The sequence below is a fragment of the Mesoplodon bidens genome, assembly GCF_964165515.1.
Source record: "Mesoplodon bidens genome assembly, chromosome: 12".
NCBI lineage: Eukaryota > Metazoa > Chordata > Mammalia > Artiodactyla > Ziphiidae > Mesoplodon > Mesoplodon bidens.
In genome coordinates this window covers 10,747,977-10,762,851 of record NC_138168.1, presented here as the reverse complement: position 1 = coordinate 10,762,851, position 14,875 = coordinate 10,747,977, and the positions used below count along the sequence as shown (strand labels likewise).

At 37.7% G+C, this 14,875-nt stretch overlaps 1 protein-coding gene and 1 long non-coding RNA gene across 2 annotated transcripts in view; one reads left to right on the top strand and one right to left on the bottom strand.

Moving 5' to 3' along the window:
* Positions 1–14,875, top strand: part of LOC308626096 — a 166,448-nt gene that overhangs the window by 66,728 nt on the left and 84,845 nt on the right. The window lies entirely within an intron of this gene.
* On the bottom strand, positions 2,468–2,947 carry LOC308626222 (low molecular weight phosphotyrosine protein phosphatase-like; the record flags this gene model as incomplete). The annotated part of the gene is made up of 1 exon (XM_081251078.1): positions 2,468–2,947. The coding sequence occupies one exon, from the start codon at positions 2,945–2,947 to the stop codon at positions 2,468–2,470; it is 480 nt and encodes a 159-aa protein (XP_081107204.1).

Here is a 14,875-nt window from a genome sequence, read left to right as displayed (position 1 = left end):
GGGGCACGAACCCGTGTCCCCTGCATCGGCAGGCGGACTCTCAACCACTGCGCCACCAGGGAAGCCCTATCTAATGTTTTAATGAAAATTGGTAATCCTTAAATGAATTAATATTTTTTCTATCATTTAATATTTATTTACTGGCATTTCTCCAGGCCATAGAAGAATGGGTCCAATTAGTCTATTTAGTTACCTTGAAGTACAGTTTCTACTGGAAAATCAGGATACCTACTTAACTCTTTCACTTTAATTTCCAATTTTCGAACTATGAAGGTGGCTCAGAAGACACCTTAGAGAATGACAGCTGAATTTTCTGGCATCTTTTTCTGAGCATAATGTTCTGGATTTCCAGGGGATCCATGTGTGTTAATTTACTAGAATCATTATTCTTTGTGTTGTTCGAAAGTTCACAACTTTAGCCAGTGAGGGCCCCTTCGTATTAGCTCTCATATCCTATGAACAACCCACTAACCTTTGAAAGCTTCTTGCTTCCTGTCACAACACATCTCAGACTCACCTGTACCATCCCTGCCCCAGTCTTGGAATCAGCTATTTGTCCAAGTGGAGAATGGTATTAGAGATTAAGATATGACATGAGAACTACAATGGTAATGTTTGCTTCTAATGACTATAAAATTTTTTTTCCAAAATAGTTTTTAATAAGCACTGGCAGCTGAAATTTCAAAGATGTGTTCACCAGATATTATCTGGTATAGCTAGGATACTCAGTAAGGGCAGATGTTTATAATAAACAACCAGTCCAAAAGTAGAATAAGGGCCTCTTATGAAAAGTGAGAAGTCTTTTTTGTTGTTGTTGTTATAATGAAATCTTCAAAGTGACTCTTTACTTCCGAAGAAGTTCATCATTGGGAATCTGTGAGTTACAAATCTATGAAGAGATTGAAATACTTGCAGAATGTCACAGAATATAAAAGGCATAAATAAATAAAATGGGAAGACTATGAATTCTTGTAAGGGACAATTAAATCAGCATTTTTTTAAAGAGAGTGGCACTATATATTTTGACATATTTCTTAAGATAGAACCTGATTTGGTAGTGAATATTTCAAATAAGGTTGCATCTGTATTTCCTGTATGACTTTGTAATGGAAACACTAACCTAAGAGTGACCTTAAGACTTCCAAGAAGCTCCAGATTTGTATAGGTAGATATATTTTGAACAAATCTGATTGGATCTAATTTTTAAAAGAGAAGTGAATCCAGCAATGAGTTTCTCTGTTCATATGACTCCCAGTCTGGATACAGCTGTAAGGACAAAGTCAACTTAAGAATCCTAGGATTTGTCTGAGAATCCGTATCTAAGTTAAGACATATATATATATATATATATATATATATATATACACACACACACACACACACACAGACAGACACACACATATATATATATATATATATATATATATATATATATATATAAACAGCAAAGAAATCAAACTATCAAGATTTATTTATGAACAAAAAGGAACAGAAAAGAGTAAGAAATTACTTTGAGATTATTAAGTAATGACTGAATGATTAGGGCACTAGGGTATAACTTTCGAAGTGCCTTACTTTCCTATGTTCTAGTTGCAGTGAAACATTTTTTCTCAATTCTTTACTTTTTAGGGATACCATTATCAAATTCTCAATCCACTTAACCTCTCAAGTTTTCAGGATAAGAATCTCATGGAGCAATTCCACAGGAAGCCGGACACAAGTTTGCTCAGTTTTCTTGCCAAGACCTCGCCGTGTTTCTGCCTCTGCCACCCCTGGTGACCTGGTGGGAAAGCTGCCTTGCTCATCCCTCAGGCCCAAGTGGGTTCAAGACTCAACGTCTCCCACCGGGGACCCTCCCGATACCGAGGACTGGAAGTCGTTCCTCTGAACTCTCCCTGCTTCTAAGCGACCGTCACTCAGACGGATCTGTGACTGTGTCCTCCCAGGATTTCGGGTCGCCCACTATAAACAGTGAGTGGAGGAGAGCTGTTGCTCATCTAGTCCTCCACACGGGGACCTGTCTTGGGGCTGCAGCCTCAAGGAGGAGAGCCCACACTCTGCTGAAGATGGAGGTAGCGGGCAAGGCCTCTGTGGCTGCAGGGCCTCCAGCTTCTTCCATGAACAGGTGACTCAAGTGGAAGCAACTTGCTTACTTACACACTTACTCTGCCTAGACTACTGCTTGACCCTGAGCAGATGGGCAAACATCACACATCACCCAAAATGGACAGTGGAAGCACTGCCTTCTGATTCTTCTTCACCTCATAAACGGTCTGAATCAAAAATTTTTATTTATTCTTCTGCCAAACACAACTGATTTCCATCTACAATTATTTTTTAAGGTAAGAAACGTGAGTCAACTGAAGAAAGGCCTGTGGCCTTGAGCTAGGGAAGGGTGACACTGTGACACTCGACTGAGCCCCCGGGCTGGGGGGATGAGCTTGGGCCACGCAGGACTGGACCCGGGTCAGCCGACCTTCTCTAGGGCAGCTCTGCAGCACTGCACACACTGCTGGTAGATGGTCTCAAAGTAAGGATCACTGCCGTCATAGCGATCTTCAAAAATGAGTTGTTTTTGTGGCTCGTAGCTCCCAAGTAGTTCAATTTTCGCTCTGCAGTTTTTAACTTGGTTACTTTTTCTATTCAAATCTCTCTGGTTGCTTTCATCCATACGTAGTATACAGTCAAAAGCAGCAGCAAAATCTTCTTTGATAACCTGCCGGGCAATGTGACTCATGGGAGTACCATGCTTCTTCATGCAAGCCCACCCCCGATAATCAGGAGGGTTCCCTAGTTCATACGTGGATGTCACTGCACTGTCCATCCTCCAAGTATCTGAAACGTTTTGATCAGTTACAAGTTTCCTGAAGACTGCTTCTGCAGTAGGTAATAGACAGATGTTACCCAGACACGCGAATACCCCCAACTTGGTCACCTGCTCGGCCATCTTCCTCCCACACCAAGAAGTCTTAATTAAGATTGATGCCTGAATGAATGACATTCTCGCCTTTGCATAAAAGTGAAATTAAGGACAGCAAGTCTTCAGTTCCTGGCCAATTTAGTTATTGTGTATATCAGAATTTAGCAAAATCTCAAAATAGGAGAGTTGTGCCTAAGTCCAACTGTTTTTTTCTTATGTAGTATTTTTGTTAAAGACACAGTTCTGCAGTTCATGAAAATCTTATAATTTGAGGGCTTCATTTGTCAAATGGCCAAATCTATAAGTTTGGCTAAGAGATAGAAAATGGCACTCTTTCGAGTCAGAAATTCGATCCACAATTATTACCAAAAATGTCTCCAGAATCTCTTACTTATCTTTTTTTTTTTTTAAAAATCAGAATATAAAAGTGTTTACATGTAATGAATGCTTTCTTTGGATTCTCCTTGAAATGGGATAATTTTCACTTTGCTAGACCTTTTCTTCTTTAAATTTCTTAGACTTTCTTAAGACTAGACATTGTATGACTATTTCCTAGTGTCTCCTATTGTCAGGGTAGGTTTTATAGCTTTTTTGTTTCTTTGTTATTTTATGCTTTCACATTGTTTTGTGGCTTGCAATTGGTGGGTAAATATTTCCTAGAAATTTGGAGAATAGAATGATGAAAATTACATGGAATAGAGATTAATTATTGTTCAAAGAAACCCATGCTCCACCTCACACTTCTGAGCTCTGCCCACCTCCAGTCTTGTTATTTCCGACATGTGAGATTAAACTCATAAGACAGAATAAAAATAAGTTAAAAAATCATTTATGGAAGTAAGGAATACTTTCTACTTAGTGTCTAAGTTGTCCATCTGATAGAAGGACATATATTAGAATATTTAATTATTAAATAAGAAATAACTCTGGCCCTTTGCATAAAATTGAATAGCCTTAGGTTGGAATTAGAGATTTTTGGCTAAACATTATTCTTTGATTAATATATCTTAACCACAGGCATCTATATATCTATATTCACATTATATCTATCTATATCTCTGTTTTCTATTACTACGGGCTGAGGATTAAAAACCAAGTTATTGAACTTCTTCAACCTTAGAATTCCCTGACTTTTTCAGAGCCTAGGAAGGAGTTAGGGAACTCCACTATCCCAGGAAAGTGTTCACTTACTTTTGAAACTATTTTGTTGCTCTCTGATACATGGGTGCCTTCATTTCAGAAGCCCTTGGACTCAGTTGTCTCCATGTTTTCTTTTGAAGTCATTCTCATGATTTATAAACCACATGTTTGTGTTCTGGGCAGGGTTGATGCATTGTCTTCATACCTTACACAGAAGCCTTGGTGTCAGTCACACCACAAAACCTCACCAGGATGAGATCAGCTTGTTCTGAGTAGCACAGCAATAAGAGAACTTTCCATTATGTTCCCTTTGATTCTTTAAACAACCAAAACATAGTTCATCCGTAACTACTTTCTGTGATTTAAAATACTAAGAGTTTTAACAAAAATATTTACTGAATAATACTGCAAGTTAACAACCAGTTCCTTCTACTTTGAGATTATTTACATTCAGGATGAGAAATTATGCTACTAGAAAAGTTTTATTTTAAACATATAAACTGCATGGAAACATACTAATGAAAATAAACAGATTATTCTCCATGGAGTTAATGTTTTCCAAAAGTTTAATGATTTAGATTTCTCTAAGCATTATAATATTTTTAAATGCAGTTTTTCATAACTAGTGAAAAATAGAATCGAAATCACAGAATCTAAATCTTAGAGTTTTAGATATTGCAATGTTTTGCTTTGGCAATTTATAATTATTACAATGTTCTATGGTAAGAAACGTCTTTGAAAATCTTAAAAAAATGTATCTAAGGTGAGGTTAATAGAGATGAAATAAATCTTCACAAATGAGATGAAGAATTATTAGAAATTTAAGTAAGGACATTAAAATCATAAGAAAGGTCATACAGGAATGCTTGCCCTCGAATCTAACATTTGCAGGTATGTTTTATACATTTTGGGAGAATTTTTAAAGAATATTCCAAACCAACCACAAAGTCAACGTTCTGTGAAGGATGATATAGTAATGTGAACATGTGATTGTCATCAACAATGAGCTCATTAGAAGGTATTGGGAGAAATGCAAATTTGAAAAAAATTTGACTTCCAAGATTATATTTTAAATTTGAATTGGTTTTAAATCTTAATATTACTATAAATTATAGACATATATTAATTAATTTATCAAAGACAGTAAATTCTGTGTTCCAGGCACTGTAACAGGCATTGGGGATATAAATTAGCATAAATGTACTATGAAGGAAATGGATTTCTATAGCAGTTAGAAGTAATTTTGGCTGTATGTAAGGAAATGAATAGTTTTCTCTTACTGAGGATTTCTGGAGTTGGGAGGCTTCTGGCTTTGGTTCAATGGCACTGATGATAGAACCATCCTTATGGTCATTCTTTCATGCTTGCAAATTCCAGGCATTGGCCTTGTGACTGCTTTAAAGATAGGTAGACAGGGGCAGGAGCTGTGCTAATGACATCTTTTCTTTCCATCAGGAAAACAGATGCTTTCCTAGATGTCATCTAGCAAAATTCCATTTATTTATCATTGGCCAAAACTTGTCACATGCCCACTTCTAGCTGCAAAGGGAATTATAGCTGAGTATTTAGTTTTTTCAACTTCTGTGATGGAGATGGAATGGAGGAGGAGGGTGAGTATCAAGTTGGGTTAGCTTGTCAGTAACCACCCCCCCTACTTAAAAAGTAATAACTGGTATATGATAAGGAAGCTAACTGTATTTTTCAGCAACTAGAGAGTGATATGATTGATAACCTCTTATATTCTCTAGCTATTGTGGTATAACAGGAAGAAGGGCTCTACTAGGAAGTTAGAATAAGCCTGTGAAGTAAGAGTAGAAGTTATTGCAGTAGAATTTCTGTGTATTTTTAAAGAGAAGAGGGTAATTTTAACATGTAATAGAAGAATTACCTATTTTTTTTGTCTTTGAATTTGTGGGAGTTAAATGCATGTATTTTAAACATTTGTTCACTAGAAAGTAGGGAACTGTTTATTTTTTACTTTTTTGGCTGCATGGGCCCTTCGTTGTGGCACGTGGGCTTCTCTAGTTGTGGAGTATGGACTCCAGAGCATGCGGGCTCAGTAGTGGCAGTGCACAGGCTTAGTTGCCCCGTGGCATGTGGGATCTTAGTTCCCTGACCAGGGATGGAACGCATGGCCCCTGCACTGGAAACGTAGAGTCTTAACCACTGGACCACCTGGGAAGTCCCTGGGAACTGTTTTTTTTTTTTTTTAATGTTTTCTATTCAAATAAGCTGGAGTTAGGTATTATTTTATCTTAAAAAACTCTAGATAGGGGGTGTTACTTCAGTTAATGGTAGAGTAGTTTGTATTAGACAAACCATTATGCAGAGAAGAATAATACATTCTTGGTGAAGTAAAAAACATCTAGTTGAAGGCACTGGAGAGTGACCAAAAGCAGGAGGAAACAGGAGTATAGACACTTGAAAAGGGAAACTTCTCTGGGTGAGTTTTACATTTATGACTTTTCTGCCTGAGCTCATTCTCTTTGAGAGTGCCATGGAATGGCTGGAATTCAAGCAGAAATTTGCAGTCTTAATGGCTTGAGGAGTCAAAGAATGGAGTTTGATATTGCCAAGGTAGAAGATAAGTGAGGAAAAGGCTTTCTGGAAAGGGAGCTAATTGAGGTGGAGGCCCCCAAACCAGCAGATAAACCCCACTTTGATTGGTCCCTGAACTATGCATACATGGTGGAATGCAGCAGACTTGTCAGAAAGAAAAACTGAGTAGAAATTTCAGCTGCTTACAGAAGAGCCAGAGTTTGGAATTTGAATCCAGTCAAGTTAACTGACTACTAGAACAAAAATCAACACTATAGGAAAAACTGACAGAATCCAGGATATTAAAATGCATAATTCATAATGATCAGTATGAATTGAAATGTAAAGAAACAGGAAAACGTGACCCACAGATGAGATAGAAAATAGTAAAGAGAAACCAACCACAAGATGACTCAGATGTTCGAATTAATGGAGAAGTTTTTTTTTTAAGCCTGTTGTAAATATTTTCATGGGTTGGAACAAAAATATTTCATAATGAATGAACAGATAGAGAATCTCAGCAGAGAAATGGAAATTATAAAAGAAGACCAAATGGAAACTATAAAACTGAATATACAGTATTTGAAATGAAAAATTTGAACTGAATGGGCTTAATACAAGATTGGAAATTAGTGAATGTGAAGAGAAGTCAATAGAACTGGGGAAAAACTAAGAGGAAAAAAAACCCAGCTCAGGTCTTACAAAATGTATTGCTTAAATGATAAGCATTGAAAGTTGAAATTACTCTTTGATCCATGGTCTGAGGAATAGATGTTGTGTTAGCAGGCATGAAAACATTAATCTCATTTTATATCTCCATCAGATCCCTCAGGTGACCTGGTGCATTGTCAATGAGCAGTAATACATTGAAGAGAATTTTTTTTTTCTGAGCAGTAGTTTTCAGTAGTGGGCTTAAAATATTCAGCAAACCATGTAGTAAACAGACGTGCTGTCATCCAGGCTTTATTGTTCCATTTATAGAGCACAAACAGAGTTAAGTTAGCACAATTGTTAAGGGCCTTAGAATTTTCAGAATGGTAAATTGGCTTCAACTTAAATTCACCAGCTGCATTAGCCCCTAACAAGAGAGTCAGTCTGTCCTTTGAAACTTTGAAGCCAGGCATTGACTTCTCCTCTCTAGCTATAAAAGTCCCAAATGGCATGTTCTTCCAATAGAAGGCTGTTGTGTTTACATTGAAAATCTGTTGTCTAATATAGCTACCTTCATGAATTATCTTAGCTATATCTTCTGGACAACCTGCTACAGCTTCTACATCAGCTTCTTCACTTTGCACTTTTATGTTATAGAGATAGCTTAAACCTCATGAACCAACCTCTGCTAGCTTCAAACTTCCTCACCTCTCTCAGCCTTCATAGACTTGAAGAGAGTTAGGGCCTTGCTCTGGATTCAACTTTGTCTTAAGGGGGTTTTTGTGTCTTAAGGGGGTTTGATCTTCTATCCAGACTGCTAAAACTTTCTTCATATCAACAGGAAGGCTGTTTCACTTTCTTATCATTCATGAGTTCACTGAAGTAGCACTTTTAATTTCCTTTAAGAACTTTTCCTTTGCATCCACAACTTGGCTAACTCTTTGCTGTAAGAAGCCTAGCTTTCAGCCTGTCTTGGCTTTCAATATGCCTTCCTTACTAAGCTTGATCATTTCTAGCTTTTGATTTAAAGTAAGAGAATGCAACTCTTCTTTTCATTTGAACACTTAGAGGCCATTGTAAGGTTATTAATTGGCCTAATTTCAATATTGTTGACACTAGGGAAGCTGAAGGAGAGGGAGAGAGATGGAGAAATGGCCAGTGAGTGGGGAAGTCAGAACACACACAATTATCAGTTAAATTTGCCATCGTATATGGGTGCAATTCATGGTGTCCCAAAATAATTACAGTAGTAACATCAAAGATCACCATAACATATATAATAATAATGAAAAAGTTTGAAATATTGTGAGAATTACAAAAATGTAATGCAGAGACCTGAAGTAAGCAAATGCTGTTGGAAAATTTGCGCCAATAGACTTGCTAGATGCAGGGTTGCCACAAACCTTCAACTTATAAAAAATACAATATCTGTGAAGCATTATAAAGCAAAACACAATAAAACAAAGTATGCTTATAGTCTAAAATGCATGTAACTGTAAGACTAGAATGAAAAAAATATAATGAGAGAACACAAAAAGTATGTGAAGACATCATGCCTAAAATTTTTCCAAAACTGGTGAAAAACATAAACTTAAAATCCAAGAATTTTAGCAAAACCCAAGAAGGGTAAATGCAAATAATGCCACACCTAGGAATATCATAGTCAAACTGGTGGAATCCAAAGATACAGAGAAAATCTTGAAAGTCACTTGAAAAAATTGACTCATTACATATAGAGAACAATGATGCATGTAACTGCTGACAGTGATATATACATAACTGTTCCTTATCAGAAATAATGGTGGCCAACAGACAATGAAGCAGCATATTTAAGTGCTGAAAACTAAGAAGAAAATGTTCTGTCAATCCAGTGTTATGACCAGTGAAAATGTTTTTTAAAAGTGAAGGCAAAATTAGGAAATTTTCAGGCTTAAAATAAAACTTACCCGGGCTTCCTTGGTGGCGCAATGGTTGAGAGTCTGCCTGCCGATGCAGGGGACGCGGGTTCGTGCCCCGGTCCAGGAGGATCCCACATGCCGCGGAGCGGCTGGGCCCGTGAGCTATGGCCACTGAGCCTGTGCGTCCGGAACCTGTGCTCCGTGGCGGGAGGAGCCACAGCAGTGAGAGGCCCGCGTACCGCAAAAAAATTTAAAAAATAAAACTGACCCTACAGATTCACCAAAAATAATGCAAAGAGATATAGCTTCTTAGACAATAAAAAATTTTAAATGGACTACTAAAAATATTCAAATCAGTTAAATGAAGGCAGAAAAATAGCCAAGAAATAAAAAACAAATAGTGCAAATAAAAAAAATCAGAGTACTAGGTCTAAGTGCAACTGTTTCAATAATTGCATTACATATAACTGGATTAACATTCCAATGAAAAGATGTTGTAAAACTAGATAAACAGGCAAGACTCAATTATATGCTGAGAGATACTTTAGATATAAATATTAGATAGGCTGAACATTTTTACTTTTCTCACTTTTATTTCCTCTTCCCGTTTGGATAGATGAAGATATACCATTAAAACATTAACCATAAGAATCATATTAGGCCAAAGTGACTTCAAGTCAAGTAGTATTATCAGAGATAGAGAGGAACAAGTCATAATAATAAGAGGGTCCATTCAACAAGAAGACTTAATATTTGTAATTGTGTATGTGCTTAAGAGCTTCAAAATATGTGAATCAAAAACTGAGAGAAGAAAGAGGATGCTAGGAAAATTCACAAACATGGTTAGAGTTTTGTTTTAAACACCAATCTCTCAGTGATATATAGAACAAATAGGCAAAATAGCCTTGGGCACATGACCCCATCTGGCAGAGCCTTGGCAGTGCGACCCCTGCCCAGCAGGGCTGTGGAGTTGGGTCTGCTACCTCAGTGAATCCAAAAGGCAGAGCATCAGACCAAAGAGAATTATTTGCAAGCCTTAAGATCTTACGGAACTTGCCTTGTTAGGTTTTGGACTTTCTTGGAACCCGTCACCCCATTCTTCCTTCTGATTCTCCCTTTTGGAATGGGAATGTCTGTCTTATGTCTGTTCCACCATTGTATTTTGGAAACACACAACTTATATGGTTCTTCAGGTTCACAGCTGGAGATGAGTTTTGCCTCAGGTTAACTTGTACCTCAAGTCTCACGCATATCTGATTTAGATGAGATTTTGGACTTTAAACACTGGAATGAGTTAAGACTTGGGGAGGTTGGGATGGAATTAATGTATTTTGCGTGTAGAAAGATTTAAATTTGGGGGACCAAGGAGCAGTATATCATAGATTAAAGATTTATGTCCCCCCCAAATTCATATATTGAAGCCCTAATCCCCAATGTGATAGTATTTGGAGGTGGGGCCTTTGGAAGATAATTAGCTTTAGATGAGGAATGAGGATGGGTCCTCTGTGATGGGATTAGTGTTTTTCTAAGAAGAGGAAGAGAGACCAGTGCTTTCTTTCTTTCTCTGTCCTATAGGGACACAGTGCGAAGGCCATCTGCATAATTTTTTCCTGCACAGTCAGTGTTATCCTGTTACATTGTTAACAGATTGTAAAATAATGGCTATTGTCAGTTGGTGTATTTCACCTCTGAAATGTTGACTGCTGTGTGGTCATGCCCAACAATTGTCTCCTGTCATGCAAGGCCTGGGAGATACTGAACATCAATTTCAGTCCTGGCCAGGGACTACCCCAAAGAACTACTCTTTCACTTTTTATGGTGAAAATAGGTCATCATACTTGTTATACGCTCTGATAAGATTATTGCAGTAACTCTGGTACTTCTCAAATAAATCACAAAATTCAAGGATGTCAATATTTTAGATAAGGCCAATTCTTATACAGTCAGCCCTTCACATCCATGGGGTGCACCTATGAATAGAGGTTGCTGACTGTAAGGAAATGGACCATGTGCAGCTTTTGGTACCCACAGGGGTCCTAGAACCAATGCCCGCCGGACACTGAGGGACAACTCTATATTGTTTTCTAATATTACTATTTTTCTCTGAATTGTGTAGATCTACCATATGTACTGTCCTTTTTTATTCTCTGGTTTAGTAATTTTTGCTCAACAGAATATAATAAATGGTATCCTAAAAAAAGAGCGGCCACATCTAAGTCCTTATTTTATTGGGAAAAGTTAATGTAAGTAAGAGTAAGTCTTTTGATAATCTGTTAGTCTGCATATTTAGTGTAAAAATTAAAACTGAGTATTTTTTAATTTTAGCCTTATATGTATGCTTCAGATGTAATCTGTTTGTCTGAAATATTGTTGGAAGTAGTTAAATTATTTGTAACAACTGAGATTTCTGCTTTGATTTGCCAGAAATGAGGAAACAAATGTTTTCTACTGAAGTCAAAGCTCATATCATTAAAAAGTTTTCCCCCAAAAAGACCCTTTTCAATTTTATCATATGACTTAATGTGATATGACATAATTAAACATAATTCCATTTCTCTTACTTATTCTATCATGTCACAGTATATCACATTAGACTGATTGCTCTTGGAACAAAAGCTAACTTCAGAAGTTTTTTTGGTATCAACCAATAATTATTTTGCAGCAGCACAATGCTACTTCTGTCCTCAGACTTTAGAATTTTGAAACAGCTTTTCTGAACTTCAGAGCAAGCTAGATAGAATTCTGTCACAAGGTTGGCTGGGATCAGTCCCATAGGAGCTTGTGATGTTCTGTGTGATATCTGCAGTGGAAAAGAGATAGTGCAGGTTACTTGAGAGGCAAAATAACTGAGTATATATTAAATAAATTCATGTGCCCTCCAAGGTATGCTCATGAAATCTGCCCTCAACAGCTTGGTTCTTAGCCTCTACAATATTTTAGGTGGAGAGATTAGGGATATTTGGACAGAAGCACAATGATGTTCAAGGTGCATTTCCCTTTTGACACCAAGGATGTACTCTTGAAAAGTCTGGTATATGTATTGTTTTATGCCACTGAAGTTTTAAGATTATTTGGAATGTTTGAGAGGAACAAGGAGACACTGTTCATAATTATGCCAAGTAACATGCATAAACCTGGACTTTAAAAAGGCAAACCAGGGTGTGTGTATACATTTTCTCATTTAGTTTTAAAATAATTATAGTTAATACAAATTGCACACAAAATAATACAAAATTCATTACATAAAATAATTACAGAGGCCCTTGAACTTCATTTAACTTTACATCAGATTTAGTGTTCACATACATAGCTTTCTATAGGCTTGGTTCATCTATTTGATAAACTGAAGCCTCCCTTCCTACCCTCTCCTTCTTTTTAATTGAATGAGACCTGAGTTGGGCAGAGATGCAGAGATATGTGTGTGCTCCCTTCCTCTCCTCTTCAGCCCTCATTTAATGCCTCAGAGGCTCCTGTCTCTGTTGAGTAGCTGTGCACTGGCTCTCTGGCTATTTGATAGAGGTGACACATTTGTGCATGGCAGTGAACACAAGTTGGTGTCTGTCATTGTGTGGGACCAGATGACAGAGGTAAGCTTCCTAATTTAGCTGTGTGTGGACGGAATAGTGACAGGGAGGGTAGGGTTGGTGAGGAATGGAGCCAGGCTGAGCCAGGTCTCTAGGTGATGTTATAATGTGGTGTAGGGGCCACTTTCTCAGCATGGTACACATGGTCTTTGGTCCTCACACATGCCCTGGTGGCAGGACGAGCCTCTGGTCACTTTCTTACTGCAGACCTTCATTCAGTTTTCAGTCCATGACCCAGTACCATTTGATGTTGCCCTTTATAATGCCAAAGAATTCCCACCAGTCACTAGATATCCTTTGATCTTTACCTCTACCAGATTCTTAAAGGTGACCGAGATGCCTTGAAATTGGATTTCTAATATTCAAAATTATCATGTCCATAGCTTTTCATTAGTTATTACAGATCAACAACATAAATGGTAGAAAGAGAGGTCCAAGTGGAGAAAACATGGTCCATTGCAGAACTCACTTGCCCAGGGTGATGTGGTACAAGGCACACTGTCGTGGGCATTGCTGCAATGTGCCACTCTCACTGGCCAGAGAGTGAGAGCTCTGAGAGTGTGGCCAAAGCATGCATTGTCAGTGCCCTAGAATAAATATGATGACAATCACTACTCAACTCAACTGCTTTTGAACATGTATTGTTTTATATATGTGCAAACATATATGGCATTCCCATAGTAGAGGCTGTCCAGTGGCCTCTTTCTGTGCCGCCCCCTCCTGCCACTCCCATATACTTCCTTGCATTCATATGTGTCCTTAGTACACTCCCTGTCTCACTAGAAGTAGACTTTCAGATTAACGCTTCCTTCCTGGGGCCTCTGGGGTGAACCCCTTCTTCTCATACCTCCTCAGGGACCTCACTTGATTAATTATTTCCCTAAGGGGGTGTAGTGCTCCCGCACATACAAATCTTGGTAGTGGTAGCAAATATTCAACTAAAAATGGAAGGCAATGTCTCCATTTTTCTTGTTGCTTGATATTGAGAAATTCTCTTGCTTCTCATTTGACTCTAGAACTCACGGCAAATGGACTTTTCTAGGATCTGGCTTTTCTGGGCCAGCTGCTAAGAGTAGCTCTTGGGATGTGCAGGTCACTCTGTTGACAGCTTCTCTCTCCTCATTTCTTTCCCAGCAGTTCTGAGCTATTGACAGTAGAGAATTGTCTACCGAGGGACCACTGGAGCTTCTTATCTCTTTTCTCATGGTCCCAAACACATTAAAAAAAAGAAGCGTCCTTTCTCTGAATCTGAATCTGATTTTGTTTTGGGTAAAAAAACATAATATAAGAGATGGGCATTAAAACAGGCAAATAATTTAAAAAAAAACCCCACAGACTTACATTTTTGAATCTTACCCTAGTGATTCAGAACATGTTTTTAGTCTTGTAAAGTAGTAAATGGCTTAAATGGATTCTACAGAAGTTTAAAAACAGGCTGATCTCCATAAGCTATAATTGAGAAAAAGATTTCAGGTCGCACATTGGTCTTTGTAGCTACATACCCACACAGGGATACTACTGCTAGCAGCACCATCTTTGCATAAAAAGAAAGACAGTATTTGTATTGTAATTAAATCTAAGAGGGATAATAATCTCAGGAGAGATTTATTATAGTCTGTTGCACTTAATTATCTTTTCTTTTATGTACCAGTGAAAATAATGAAATGTTTTTTATTGAAATAAGAACACCTCAAGTAAAAGCATAGCATAGCAGGATGAAGATTGTAGAAAATGAAGATTGAGCAGGGAAAAGGGGCATGAGAAATTGAAGATAAGACCATGCAAAGAATTATTTTAATATGATTCAGAGCTGGAATTAAGATGGTGCCAACAGCTCATTGGTTACCTGATCTGATGCTCAGCTTATACATTTTATATAACGTTTTCTTTAATAATCACTTCAGCTCTACAAGGTAGATATTTTTCTTCCCATACTTATAGATGAGGAGCTGAGATTCAGAGAGCACAAAGAGCCTGAGTGACAAAGCTAGTTGGTGGGAGGATTTAGTCTAGGTCTGACTTCATGGCCAATGTCTTTCTACTTTCTCAAAAAGCAGACTGAACAGAGAACTAAAGAGTGGGCTTACCCTGTGATCTCCAAGCTCCTCCAGCCCTCTCTACTTAAAATTTCCATGTGCATTTTC